Here is a 14,902-nt window from a genome sequence, read left to right as displayed (position 1 = left end):
TCTCATATATCCTCATACTTTGTCACAGTCTTGAGAGCACATAGGCTGTACTTCTGAACACATTCATTTGTCGATTGGCAGAAAATCTGCAGGAATTAATCGCTTAATTGTTAGAGACACTTATCGAGCAACAAGAAGGAGTCTACAGCCGTGCTAGCAGCTCTGAGAGGTTGTGTTTGTTTACCATGTTCTCCAGCTTAGTTTTAGTGTGCTGGAATGAACATTTGCTAATTAGCACTAAATGCAAAGTACAGCTGAGGCTGACTGGACTGTAATTAAATGAATGTTTTGGCCTGATTGTGATGCTGGATGAAAAGTCAGGGCATCACCGGAGTTTGACCATCCAGTGGGGGACATGAACGTACGTAGATTTCATGGAAGTCCATCCAATCGTTATGATATTTAGAAGACAAAAAAACAGTCTTAACCCCTAAAATCAGTGGTTAACTTTGTGGGCACTAAATTTCTATCCACAGATGGAAGCTGAATCCCCACATGTGACAGCATGAAGAAAGCATACACACAAGAAAAGGACAAGAACAAAATCAAATTCTTTATGCCTTTTTAAACAGTCCCAGAGTCCTTGGAAATGTGTCAGTGCTGCTGAATCCAACACACATGCCCCAAAGCATATTTGCGCTCACAGACACATACACACACATTCTTAGATGCTCCAACCAGCCAGTGAGGGTTGGTTCTCTGCCAGATCTGGAACTGGCAAACTGGCAAATCTCAGATCATTTTAAGTCAGCTGGACAGAGACAGCCTTAACGTTAAGATGCTTTTGGGAAGCCTGAGGCACGAGTTCCTAGAACCATGGACGATGGCCAGGACTTGCACTGCACTCTGTTATTCGGCGATGTGAGCAAGGCGAGATAGCTGAGACGTTTGTAACAGACGAAATACAGTTTCAGGTCCAGTCTTTAGAGACAGAGTCCAGGTGAAGTGTCAAGTCTTGTCATTTCAGAAATCATATCATGTCTCCAGCCTCCCTAACAGTTTGACCTAGCAACAATATTTCTAGAAATTTTATAGCAGATGGCATTGTGGAAAATAACCTCGTAATTTTCGAACTGAATTTTTCAGTTGTAAAATGTTTGTACCTGTGGATAAATATAGAAACTTCATCACACCATAGAGTAACTGAAACAGTCCATGGCTAACAAAAGATCACGAGGCCAAAAATATTATCTGGAGTGTGTGATGAAGTAAACAGAAGCAGATGGAGAGTTAAACGCTATTTTCTACTTTTAGACTCAAGCTGATTCTTAGCTTCTTACTTTCATATCATATTAAACAATAAAATTTGATTCACCTGTGAGCAGAAATGTACTAGATAAACAGACGACTAGCTAACCACATTTCAGAAGGTAAAATACAGCAAGTGAATGGCAGCATGCTGTAGGATCTTTTGACTAATGAAGCAATCTAACCTGTTTCATAACCTGTCACACAGCTTGGCAGGTACTGCCAGTCCAGAGACCACATGCCGTGAAGACACTTGTATAATATCAAACAAATAGCAAAGTACTGTTTAAACAAAGCATTACAGAGTAAACACTTTCACTTTTCTGTATGTGGTGCCGTTAGCTCAAGGCTGAGTTAGCGCACCTGTGTAGATGTTTTTTTCAGGTGCATATGCAGTTGAAAATAGTTGGTGTCTTCTTCTTCCACATTATTCACACAACACAAGAAGTCCTTCAAATTCAGAGGTTATAACTTATAACACAGATTGCATAAATACTGCTGAGACTGGGTTTGTTTTTTTTTGACCACAACACACTAAGTTGTTCAACTGTGCCTTACTTATCTTTGTCTGAAGTCAGTGCTGTTCCATAACGCTAGTTGCTGACGCAAATTTGAGTGCCCGTCTCTGCTAAGCAGATGTAGTCAGTTAGCTGAAAATATGGATGAGCTACCAACACCTGCCCAGGGACTGTAGTCCTCCCACAGGTCTGAATCTCCAGCTCCAGCCAGAAAATTCTGGGCTTGAGAAAGTGAATAAGTAAAGCTCTCCGCATCATTAATATCTAACGTTGAGGCGCTCTCAAACACAGCCAAAAAAAAAAAAAAAAAAAACTCTTTAAAGAAGAGAAGAATCCTATAGGAGCTGCTCAGTGTCCAACAGTGAAAGATAGGGGTTGCATTACTCCCGGATGTGAAAGTATGAATGTGTGCACTTGTGAAGCAAGGTGGTGTTGGAGAAAGAGCAGACGGAAAATGGAATGTAAAAAGCTTCCAGCACCTGCTTAGTGACATCAGATTTATCAAAACGAACAAGTAACCGCTGTTAAAGAGTTGGACGGGAAAGTAAAAGAGGGATCAAGTTTCTGTCGTGTTTCACAGCACTGGAAAAATCTCGAAATATAAACAGGGATGTCAAACAGCCTGTAAATGATAGCGATGACATTTTTCATCACTGTCTGGACATTAAGTTGTAGCTTAATTTGATCTCATTAACATTTTCAAGGGGTTATTACATAATAATGTACAATATTGTGCTGCCACTCGTCTGCTTCTTCCCAAAGGTTAATTAATTTTTTTTCCTGACTGCTTCCTCTTGCCATTTGTCTTCCCTCACTAATTCTGTCCTAATAAATGACTGGAAAAAAAAACAGCAGGAGAAAAGTTAATTTTTAAACATAGAGGGCCCAGCCTAAGGTGATACAAGCAGCAGAGGTTAAACCATTTAAGCAGCAGGAGTAGCTATAGTGAGACATGGGTTAAATCCTCCTCCCTGCTGGTGTTTTAGAGCTAGAAACGAAACTAAATCCTCACCAGCTCTGAGGTTGCTTTTCTGTAGCTGACCTCTGACCTTGCTGCTGGAAGGCAAACTGGAACAAACGACAAGAAAAGACAATTTCTACAAACATAAAATTACTATTTAATCATCACAGGGCCTTTAAACATCTTGGGAGATTAAATGTTTGAGTCACAGCAGAGATTGCTGTGTGCTGCATTTTAATAAAGACTTAACTTCATGTCAGTGATGAATCATATCAGTCTTCCTTTTTAGCTGCTGGCTAATGAGCACAAGCCATAACCATCTGTCCATCTGCGTGTCGATTAATTTTGTCTTTTCATTTGTCTTTAAAATACAACCAGCCAGGAATCAAACCGGCAACCCCGCAGTTACAGACCTACGTAAAACAAGACGAATTTCAAGATCCAGATAAGACTTTTTCTCTGAAATGCAACAAATCCATGGAGAATTTAAAGTAACTGGAAATTCATCCATCAAATTTTAAGTAACAAACTCCACCCAGATTTCAGGCAGGAAAATCTGATACCAAATATTTAACAGCAGTAAATTGAAATTATTTAATGGCTCATGTGTTTTAACAATGTCCAGCTGTTTTCTGTTTCATTTTGGAGCAACAGTTCTCAGAACTAAATTTCACACAGCATGCACTTTTGTTTCTGTGTCTTTCTTATCTCAGCGTTTCATCCAGTATCTGGCCTCCAGAAACACTCTGTTTAACCTGCACAACTTCCTGGATAAGGGAGCTCTGCAAGGTAAAGCTTACCCACACTAATGCATGTTTTACTCTCCAAAAGTCCTGTGAAGATAATTCACAGCATTTTGATGTGGTTTTAATTTGTTTTTAATGAACCAGATGGGCAGGATTTGCCCAGAATGTCAAGGAAAATCAAAGCAAAGTGTTTAAAAGTCAAAAATGGTGCTTGAGTTGATTACCTGATTTAAATGTGTCTGATACCCTGCAAATACACAGTATTTATAGATATATATATTTATATAACAAATAGTAGAGATCATTTGTAGGTGTCTCACCTAACACATAGTATATTTCCTTCCTTCTCTCCCAGGTTACGACATGTCAACCTTCATCAGACGATACAGCCGTTACCTGAACGAGAAGGCCATGTCCTACAGACTGGTGGCTGTGGATTTCACCAAGATGAAGAGGGGGTAGGGGAGGTCACACACACAAAACGACAACCTCACTCATCATTTCTCACTCATCTTGTTGCACACCAGGAGATAATGTTTAGCTCACTGCAGTGAGAGAGCAGCAATAGACAGAAACAGAAAACTGACAGTTTTGTTGTTTTCTCTGCAAAATCCTCTTATTTTTATGCCAACATACAACATCTGTTAGTTAGAGCATCATGTAAAGATGTTCCAGACAACAAAGATATTTTATTTTGAATTATAAGTTCTATTATAAGTTGGCTGCGACCAGACTCAAATATTTTAGAAATTGCAGAACATGAAAAGTTAAATGCTGAGATTCCTGCTTGTCACTGTTCCAGTCCAGTAAATAGTCCAACACTGAACTTCCCATAAAAGGAGGTTGTGTTGAGAAGATAATTTCAGTTTCAGCAGAGTCTCATTATTTATTCGAAAAAAAAGTTTCAGTCACCATTTGTTGCAACCCCTTCACCTCCAGTAGCTGTAAAGACTTTGTGTTACTGAGGAGACTTTTTTATGAAAAACACTGGTTTTCTTTTTGTGCACTTCCCATAGTTTGTCATTGCTTTTTTGTGTTTCTTAATTTGCATCACAATTTGCATAAGAATTTTTGTCAACAAGGTGCCCTCTACAGTTGTGTGTGTGTGTTTTCGTTTCCTGTTTTGTTAGGATTGACGGAGTGATGCGCACCATGAACACAGAGAAGCTGATCAAGACGCTGCCCATCATTCAGAACCAGCTGGATGCTCTGCTGGATTTCCAGGTACTGCGTCTGTGTGTGTGTGTGTGTGTGTGCGTGTGTTTTGCATATGTATGTGTCATTACACATGCTTGTTGTCAGAGTTGTGGTTGATTCCCTTTCCTATCAAAATGTAAATTGAAACAACAGATTGCAAAGTTTGAAACCTCTCTTTATCGATGGAGTATGAGAAGCATATTATGGCGACAGATTTCATGTTTTAGTTCGTGTGTGTGTTTGTGTTTGTGTGTTCAGGGGGGAGGAGGGGATTGGGTGGGGATTTGCTGAAATTGGTGGGTGCATTGTGGTTTGTGCCAACGAGCTTCAAAGAGCGATAAAAACGGATGGTGAAGTTTCTCATCGGAGTGCATACTGTATGTGTGTGTGTGTGTGTGTGTGTGTGTGTCTTGCGAGTGTGTCTGTGTGTGTCTCTGTGTGTCTGGGCACAATGTTTTTTCCCACCTAAACTAAATTGACAGTTGCTCGGTGTGTGCGGATGTGTTTGCTTCACGCCAAGGGGGAGAGGTGCTCGGTATTTGGAAAAAGATTTTTGAGGATATTTGCAAGACATGTTTTCCTTTTTGTGAAAAGCTTCGAAAATATGTGATAGAGATGTTTCCTTTACCTTCTCCCTCTCTCACTTTGTTTTTCTCTAACTTTCTCTCTACCTCTCTCTTCTCTCCAGGCCAACCCTAATGAGCTGACCAACGGAGTGATCAACTCAGCCTTCATGCTGCTCTTCAAAGACTCCATAAGGCTGTTTGCTGCTTACAATGAAGGGGTCATCAACCTATTGGGTAACACATACACACACTCACATATGAGCAGACACACACACACACACACACACGCACACACACATATAGACACAACCCACAGTGAGCCAAATGATGCTCTCTCTCTCCGAGATGTGTCAGAAATGATGAGAGTAAGTATAGCTACGGTTTGTTTTGTGGTACACGCACACTCTTCTCTGACAAACACAAACCCAGCAGCAACACACACACCGACATATGTGCGCACAGTCTGGTTGTCACGGCAGCAGAGTAGGTTTTGACAAGGTGTCATGTAGCTGCTAAGTGCTTCTGTTTGTCTCTACTCAATCATGCACTGATTGTTTCTGCCTCCTTTCCTTCCATCCTTCCTTTAATACTTCCTTCCTTTCTTTTTAAATCTTTCTTTTTTTCTTTTCTTTCTCTGTAGAGAAATACTTTGACATGAAGAAGAACCAGTGTAAAGATGCTCTGGACATCTACAAGAAATTTCTTTACAGGATGACGAAGCTGTCAGAGTTCCTCAAAGTGGCCGAGGTATATTCGCACACACCCACACACAAAAACACCTGAAGTACCTGAATGTGCACACACATCTGGAGTAAGATAGGGTCTGTTTTTGTCAATTTTACCTAAGGTTTTTTTTTTGGAAGAGCAACTCCTGTTCAATTGTGTCTTTTTCCTCATAATTTCTTCTCTTTTCTCTGTCCTGATCACGTCCCCTGACGCAGATATAGTTACACGTAATTGACACATATGTACACACACACACATTCTCAAACCCAACTTTAATAAGTATATATAAGTATATAATAAGTGCTCCCACAGCTGCTGTACCGTGTGCAGGCAGGAGTATCTGACTTACCCTCACTGCCCCACATTTGCTGTGCAGACACTTACACACATACGTATATATATATATATATCTATATCTATATACACACCCAAAATAACCCTAAGATGGAGGATGTGGTTAGGCACTCCGTTAGCTCCCTCTCCCTCTGCTCCCCACACTCCTCCATCTAATCCTTTCTTCTCTCTCGCCCTTCCCTCTTCCCCTGACAAAGATGGATACTCGTGCGGCTCTCCTTCGCCCAGTGCCCACAGATCATCCCTCTTTCTTTCTTTCCTCTCCTGCCCTCTTCCCTCCCTCCCTCCCTCCTTTGTTTCAGCAGATTTGAAACAGTGAGAATCAACCACTGTAACTTCAGCAGAGGAAACTGCACCAGTGGTTCACATTCTCTGCATTTATGCACATTCAAATAAATGAGCCCACTCAGATTCCTTTGTCTTTAATAATTAAGATTTGAGGTGCTCCATGGATGATTAATTGTGTTTCTTTTTTACAGACAGAATTTAAAACAATGGTTCTCAGTTAAAAAAAAAAAAAAGACACATCTAGTAAATAAACCAATAATTAGTTGCTCTGTCTGGAATATAAACCTATACCATAAGACTAATTGATTACCTGTATGAGCCTGTCTAATACAGAATTTTTTAGAGATATGGAAACTTGAAAAAACAACCCTAAAATACATGTAATTGGTTCACTGGTTTTGCATTATGTTGCACAGTGGTGCAGGTAAACAGGCTGTATACATTTGGCCTTTAACTTTTTACCACCCACCGTTCTGCCCACAGGATGCTAGCACAAAGAAGAACTTCCTCAGACTGCTAGTATAATGAAAAGTTGCATGAATATGAACATGTAATATGTCTATTGATAGATCAGGCTCTTGTCTTTACAGTCTCTGAGGTCATTTTCAAAAAAACACAAACAAAAAGAAATTAACACCCTGTTCTAAAAATAATCAAGATACAATGCACAGAAGAGTATCTAACGGGGCCTTAAAATCTGTTGTGTCCTTACTCTTGCTGTCCAACAACTGAAGAAATCAAAATTTATATCAGAGGTTTTTTTTTTCTTAAACTTTGATTGCTGCTCATTTAGTCATGTATATGTATATTATTTGCATTATCTTATTTGCAGAGCCATGACAAGCCTGCACAATATCAGGACCCGGGAGGTGAAGTGACAAAATGGAATTAAACCATCAATAATTTTACTATTTATATCTTTTTTTCCTAATGTGACAAACTAGGACTTAATGTTCTTTTATCTGTGTCTAAAAAAGTCGACGTGTTCACACAAATGTTACCTGTCTAAGTTAAGTCGAGTTGGAGATGATTTTGGCGTAGCTGTCCTAGATGTGTTTAACGTTGTCACGCCATCATTCATTAGTCATCATGCCCACTCTCCCTCATTGGTCATGAGACATATTTATCACTGTACAATTATCATCGTCATTCGCTGTGAGGATTGGTCGGTTCACTGGCCAATCCACATGTCGAAAACTTTTTCTCGTTTATTTCTGTTGTCGTTTATGTTGACGCTGCCACTGCATGAAGTAACGATTCCCGTTTTTTTCTTTTCTCATCTTTTTCTTTTCAAATGGACCCTGCCCTTCTCTTTATTTTTTTTTTTCTTCTCCATTTTATCCCACCTACCTTTCTCCCTTTCTATTTTGTTGATTTGTTTGTTTTTGATGACAGCAAGTTGGAATAGATCAGGGTGACATCCCAGATCTCTCACAGGTCAGTGTACATCTCACCTCCCACTTTCACTCCTCCAACTCATCTTTTCTCACTTTCTCTCTTTCCTTCAACAATACATGTGGTCTCACTGCTCCCTCTTTGCTCTCATCTATCAACACATGCCTTATTCCACCCTTACATATACCTGTGTGTTCCCTCTTTACCAGTTGTTCACTCATTCTCTCCGCTTCACTCCTTTTTATTTTGTCTAACCTGATCTTACTGTACAGAACCAGGCAACTGTCCTCTCGTTTGATTGACTTTGCTTTCCTGCTTTCACTTTCACTTCCAAACGCTCGTTATAGATTGAACAACAGGCCGAGGTGTGTTAAGTTGGCCTCCTTAAACACTGCGCCACCAGACAGCTCGATGCAGATTTCATCATGTGGATTTGAAAACCTTGAGCAACCGCGAACAAAGAGCTTAGACCTTGAAACTGCAAAAATAATGATAATTACAACAACAAAGGGCAACAAAAAAACAAGACTACACTACACGGGAATAAACTGCATCATTTCTGTTTTTTATTGTCAAGGATAAAGTTGACTATTTACCTAGCTGTGCATTGTGAGGAATTGCTTGAAGCATGTTTTTAACCTCCTAATGGTTTATGGGAAAAACAGAGAAAGACTACATATTTCTCTGGTTTGACTGGCATACATGGAGACACACATTAGGCTGATAAAGGAAAGATTTTATATTTGAATGCAAGCTTTGTCCTGTCATATAATGTATAATAATCATGAATGACTATCAGGTTTAGTGTTGAAGTGGGTTATCAATGGGCAGACAATGCATCAACAGTAGAGCTGCAGATAAAGATTATCGTCTTATCTCAAAAAGAAAGTAAATGTCAGAACCAAGTATTTGCAAATACTGCACCTTGACTTTAGGTATTGGAATCAGGAGGGGCAGACGGCCCCTGATAAAAAACGGACAGATTTATTGCTAACTGAAATAATCACGAGTTGCTGGGGAACACGCAGCTTTAGTGTTTTCCAGTGGAACGTGACGTTGGTCATTAACAGCATGCAGATTGACTGTGTTCACGTTGTTCACTCACAGTCGTTAAATAGACGTTCTTCTTCTCCCTCCTCTGTCGCAGAAAACAAAAGGATCATACATTGTAGGTGGTGGGTTGCATACTGTACTGCTTACCCCCTCCAACCTGCTTAATCCCCTGCATGGACATCATATTTGGTCGTGCGTGTGTGTGTGTGTGTGTAACCATACACACTTACACCGTATACACTCCCAGGCATGCTTTTTCTTTTCTTTATTTTCTGTTTTTTCTCGTCACTGTGGAGCAATATGGTGTTGACTGAGTACAATATGTGTGTGTTGGCCTCAGGTGGCTTGCTTGTAGCACTCACAAACGCACACACAGAGCTCTGGCACGACAAGCAAAAGGCCATGAAACCTCATGAATAGAAAATGAGGCTTCACCCCTCCGCCCCTCTGTCTTCATCTGCATGAAAGAATCCCTGCGCTGGGTTTGGACTTACTCATTTAAATTCCATCCCCTCCTTAGATGTTGTTTATTTCATATTTGTCATGCACAACATCATTGCTTCAACATGCATGGTGGAGGTGCTTTAATAGTGACTGACTCCAGCATTATTGTGTAATCATGGTTTAAAAAAAGGAAACGCGAGAAAGGAAAAAAGGGGGATTCTCTCTTTTCTTATTTTTTTCATTTCTTTGATGACTTTTTTCTACGTCTCTCTGCCTTCCAAAGTTAGAACTGTCACTAAATCTCTTCAGATAAGAGTTACGCTAACAACACGCCAAGAAGAAGACAGTGAATAGGTGTGGAAACACAGACGCCCTGCTGAGTGTGTGTTTGTGTGTCAGAGCTAATATTGACTGGGCATACATAAGCTCTTCTTTTCACCTATTCAAGCACACGGTCAGTTAAATAGTGTCTCTTTCTCTTCTGCAAGTCGCTGTTTCTTTAACAACCAGGCAACAGTTTGGCAAGAGCCCACCGTCTAGCCAGCCACAAAGGACTCAGAAGGCAAAACACTTCCAAATGTGTGTGTGTGTGTGTGTGTGCGTGCGTGTCTGTGAGTGTGAGTGTGTGCATGTGTGTGTGTGTGTGCGTGCAGCCCTACTGACAGCACACTTTGCATTCTTGTGGATGGAGAGACAGACATGACGTTGTCATATTTTCACAGTGGAAGAATTTCCTCTCCTCTCTTCTCTGCCAGAAGAGAGCACAACTATTTCTTTTTTCCTGCGTGTTAAGTTGTAGATGTGCGTAAGAGAACCACTGATTATACATTTAATAATGCAGCTGTCTGGCTCGCTTTTGCCCTCTTGTTTCCCTTGGTTTTTGAGCATTAATGAGGCTCTTAACGAGCACAGAAGACATTGTGTTGTGCAATGTGAACAATTGGAGCTGAGCTTGAATTTGCAGCTGAATTGTGTTTTCTGTAGTAGCGTAGCAACAATCCCCAAGTAACCTGCTCACTAACTTGTACTCCAGAACATTTGAGCTCAAATGTAATGCTAGTACCTTATGTCATCTTACAACAAAGCATATTTTAGAGACTCTTGGCCTCACTTGTTTTCCGGGTCAAGTAATTAAGAAAAGGGAAAAAGATTAGAGTATAATCTCTGTCGCCATGTGGAATAAATGTGTAGAGATTTAGTAAAACTACAGCAGAGACATACTGACAAGTCAGAGGTGCCGAATGCATCCTGGTACTCATTGTGCAAGGGTGACAGGGCCTTCAGTGTGAGGGACACCGCAATACAGGCAAGACAAACGATTGCCCTCTGCTCATGTGAAGTCAGGAGAAGAAATGGCGCGACCTCTCCTCCGCACTTCACCCTTTTTCTCGCTCTTTGTTTTTCAACCTCCTCCTTTGTTCTCTCTCTCCTTTGAGTCTCCTGCTAACAGTGTGAGTGTTTGCTGCATGTTGCCATGGCTATTCTTGGAACCTGATGCACTCTGTTACCTTCCTGTGAGACCAACTAACTCTGGGTGCTGTGTGTGTGTGTCTGTTACTGTGTGTGTGGGTAGGCCTTTGTGCATATGAGAGAGACAGAAAGAGAGAGAGTGATTTTCAAAAACTTGAGATGATTCCTGAATTGTTTTTCTCATTTCCCTTCTCTCATACTCATTTCTCTGCCAGGCCCCCAGCAGCCTCCTGGAGGCTTTAGAGCAGCACCTGGCCTCTCTGGAGGGCAAGAAGACCAAGGAATTGAATGCAGACACCAGGTAGACATCTTAATTGCTCACCAGTTACATCAGATTTTATTAAAAAAAAAAAAAAAATGAACACAGATGAAAACCTTTAAAAACACACCCACAGACGATTTCAGAAAGACCTGTGAGGCAAAATAAGATATATTAAACTTTGTCGTCAAATATGTTTTTCATAAACTTGAACATGCTCTGTTTTCTTCACCCTGTGTGCTGTGCTGTAGAGCGTCCACCCTGTCCAGTGCCGTCTCATCTCTCTCCTCCACCGGCATGTCCTTCAGCCGCATGGACGAGAAGGAGAAGCAGCAGGCCTTGGAGGAGGAGCAGGCCAGGCTGCAGGCTCTTAAGGTAACGTTTTGTACTTTGAAAGCAAATCACCTCTGAATCATAGGGTCAGACTCAACACTGTAGCTCAGAAAGACCATCACCAGGGCCCATAGTTACTGCTGTCCCCTTTTCCTCCCCCTTACAAGCAGCTCTCAGTTGCTACAACAGTCTTAAATCTAACTGGATTTATAAGGGATGTATTTTTCATTTAGGTGTCATTCACATCTGGTGTTAGTGTGTGTTCTGAATCTGTGTATCTTCATTTTTACCTTTGCAGACTGCAATGTTGCAGACAATAAAAATAACTATTTTTTATTCTAGATTATCCATGTCTAGCATGTTCTCTTTGTTTAACTGTATGTCTGTGCAAATATTTTTCCTGTATGTTTTTTTTGTGTGTTTGTTTTGTGTGTAACCACACACACACAACTGCTGAGAACCAAGGTCAAATTTCTTGTTTGTGTCAGGCCAATGAAAGAGATTATAATTCTAACTTCTGTTTTATGATTGTTTGGCTATGAAGCATCTAGTAGTTATTTTAATATTTGCCCCTAATGCATAATTTTAGTTTATTTCTTATCATTTTAGTGTAGCTTTGCATTGCCCTGTCATGCTGTAGGGCAACTCGACTGGATACACAAAATTCAAATTTTGATTTTAATGAAAAAGGTAAGGAAGAGTGTGAAAATGTTCAGCATGAAATGAGAATTTTTTACTGCAGATTTGATAAGTGCAGAATCAACTTTGAGGCTAAGTGTGTGCACAGAGGAATTTTATCTTCTGAACTTTAAGAATCACATAAAAAAAAAAAATCGGCTCAAAATGACAAGTGTAAGTGCAGTCGTTGCCCCGGATTTAAGACCGTGCTGTGAAGAATAAACTGCAAATGTGCAGCAACTACATAACACTTGAGCCCTGACAAATGCCACAAATAGTTAATAAAAAAAATAATATAAAAAAATATTTATATTTATATTTATATATGTAGCTCCAATTTGCTGTGCTGTAGGAATCTGACTGTGTTGTCGCTGATAGATTGCCCAGCAACTTTGCTGTTTGGTGAGTTCTGAACTCCAGTTGAGGATAAAGGCCAAGAGCCTCAGTGGCGAGCAGAGCAATAGAAAAGTCAAGTGTAAAATGTGTTGACATTTCTTGCTCCAGCCTTGGGAGTCCTGCCTTACAGCAAACTGTAATTGAGTAAGAGCACTGAAGCTACAAAACAAGCACACAGCAACTGTGTGTGTGTGCGTGTGTGTGTGTGTGTGTGTGTGTGCATGTTATGCTTACATCCTGGCAGAGGAGATACAGTATGTGTCTCGTAGTGCTGCCAGTATCTCTGTGAGCTTTGTTGATCTGTGTGTGTGTGTATAAGGAGCATGTGTATATCCTGGCAGATTAGTTGCAGTATGTGCTGCCAGTGTGTCTTGGTGTGTTTGATTGTGTGCACGGCTGATTGGATTTTAGCTGTGCCCTTGGTTGCCCTGTTTCTGCCAAGGTCCACTGATTACCTCTGGGTTTAGTTAGAAAGGAGAGGGAAGATAAAGTGAGAGTGAGAACATTACAGAGTAAGAAACACAGTGAGAGAGCCGGGGTTAGCAGGGGTCATCCAGATACTCAAGTCCAGCTGTCTGCGCTCTCTGGTGTCCATATGGACTCAACACACACACATACAAAAAAAACACTTACACACTCAGCTACTGTCCAGCTGGGGCCTTAACCCAAACAATAACAGTAGTTCCCATTTGTTCCTCGCTGCTCTGTCAGAATATAAATGAAGACTCTGGACTCGGCTCGGCTGAGGGTGGTACGGCAGGAGATTCTGTTTATTAATCTGCTCAAAGTCCAAATTCCTTTAAAGGTGGAAGAGGTTATAAAGGGAATTGGATCATTTCCATACCTTGAAGTCGAGTTTTGAACCAAACTGAAACACCAGACTGGCCGAGTGTACAGCGCTGTGAGAGGCAGCATTTCCACTGAGGCCATCCATACTTAAAATATTCGCTTTTGTTGTACTGTAAAATGTTTTCCTTGTCTACCAAACAGCACATGTTGTGACTGAAAGAAAAAAAAAAAAACTTGCTGTTATTTCCCAGTACATTCTCTCATATGGTAAGACACAAATGCACTGATCCCTGTGGTGAAATTAGGTCATTGCAGCAGCAAAAGTAATAAGATCCAGCGGGAAATATAGGCAGATGGAATATAAGCCCAAGAAATAAACAATAAAACAGCAAGAATGATAAAATAAATCGATAAAGCAATAAAATTTAATGCAGTTGCTTATGGGATAGCTCAGGAACAGCGTTGGCAGGTTGGATATGTTATATTAACTGCATGGAGAAACAGTGTGGAATACTTATACTGCACATAATGCATTTTATTTAGCTTTAAACCCACTGTCATTCCACATAACATTAAAACTTGTTGTCATACAGAATCATTTTAAACCACAGAGTGGTAGGAAGTTGTTGAGAGTCAGATTTCCCTGCTGTTACCAGCATGCATCAAACTGACCCTGAGGCAAAACGTTCAAATTCATGCAAGAAATCAAAGTCTGGAGGAGGTAGGGGGATTTTTAAAACTCAAAATGTGTAGGAACACCTTCAAAGAGCTGGAGTGTTGATCTCGGATCAGCAAGTAAAATAACTTCGGGTAGTTTTTACAGTGTTATTCAGTCGTGTTTCTGACCTGAGAGCGGTCTGAGAATGGCAGTCATGCAACCCTCAGCTGTATTTTGCCACTGCCAGTGCTAAATGAAAGAGATCTGCAGGTGCAGTCACATCAAGCCTCGTATGTCTTGACTCAGTCGCTTCGAATCAACTGAAAAACAAAGCAAAATTCAAAACCTATTGCTGTTTTGTTTTTGACTTTATTTCAGTTTAGCTTTTATTTGCCTGGACTTTGCTGAAGTTTGTATATCTGTCACCAGTAAGAACCACAGTCTGCATTTCTGCTGCACCTGGGTCTCAGCAGAACAGAGTCAAATACTGTTAGGTTGGGATGACAACAGAAATTAAGACGGTGTCAGGTGAGTTTTTTTCACTGTCACTGGAAACCAATATGATTGGTTGGTTTTAAAGTACTTGAAACTAATTGTCTGTCATTATATTGACTATTCTGAATCCCACACCACCAGGCAACATTGGCAGGAGAAGCCAAGCAATAAACTGACTTTGGAAATTCAGTTGGATGCAGGCCTGGCTTTAAGTCTTAAATCTACAGCCAAAAACTAAAGCACACTCATTTAAACCTTTCCTTTATCTTTTCGCTCGTAATGACTCGTCATCGGGCATTTCTGAGATTAATTCTTGACAGGGATCTCC

General features: G+C 40.6%; 1 protein-coding gene across 2 annotated transcripts in view; it reads left to right on the top strand.

The window, feature by feature from the left end:
• si:ch211-200p22.4 (phosphatidylinositol-binding clathrin assembly protein) overlaps positions 1-14,902 on the top strand; it is a 59,058-nt gene that overhangs the window by 26,825 nt on the left and 17,331 nt on the right. For both annotated transcript variants that reach the window (XM_041030695.1, XM_041030694.1), the window contains exons 3-10: positions 3,441-3,516; positions 3,829-3,931; positions 4,604-4,697; positions 5,359-5,470; positions 5,877-5,983; positions 8,000-8,041; positions 11,182-11,267; positions 11,477-11,600. In XM_041030695.1, the coding sequence (XP_040886629.1) occupies positions 3,441-3,516; positions 3,829-3,931; positions 4,604-4,697; positions 5,359-5,470; positions 5,877-5,983; positions 8,000-8,041; positions 11,182-11,267; positions 11,477-11,600 (744 nt within the window). The remainder of the gene's footprint in view (positions 1-3,440; positions 3,517-3,828; positions 3,932-4,603; positions 4,698-5,358; positions 5,471-5,876; positions 5,984-7,999; positions 8,042-11,181; positions 11,268-11,476; positions 11,601-14,902) is intronic.

Source organism: Toxotes jaculatrix, chromosome 23 (genome assembly GCF_017976425.1).
Source record: "Toxotes jaculatrix isolate fToxJac2 chromosome 23, fToxJac2.pri, whole genome shotgun sequence".
Taxonomy (NCBI): domain Eukaryota; kingdom Metazoa; phylum Chordata; class Actinopteri; family Toxotidae; genus Toxotes; species Toxotes jaculatrix.
This window is presented reverse-complemented; position numbering and strand designations above follow the sequence as displayed.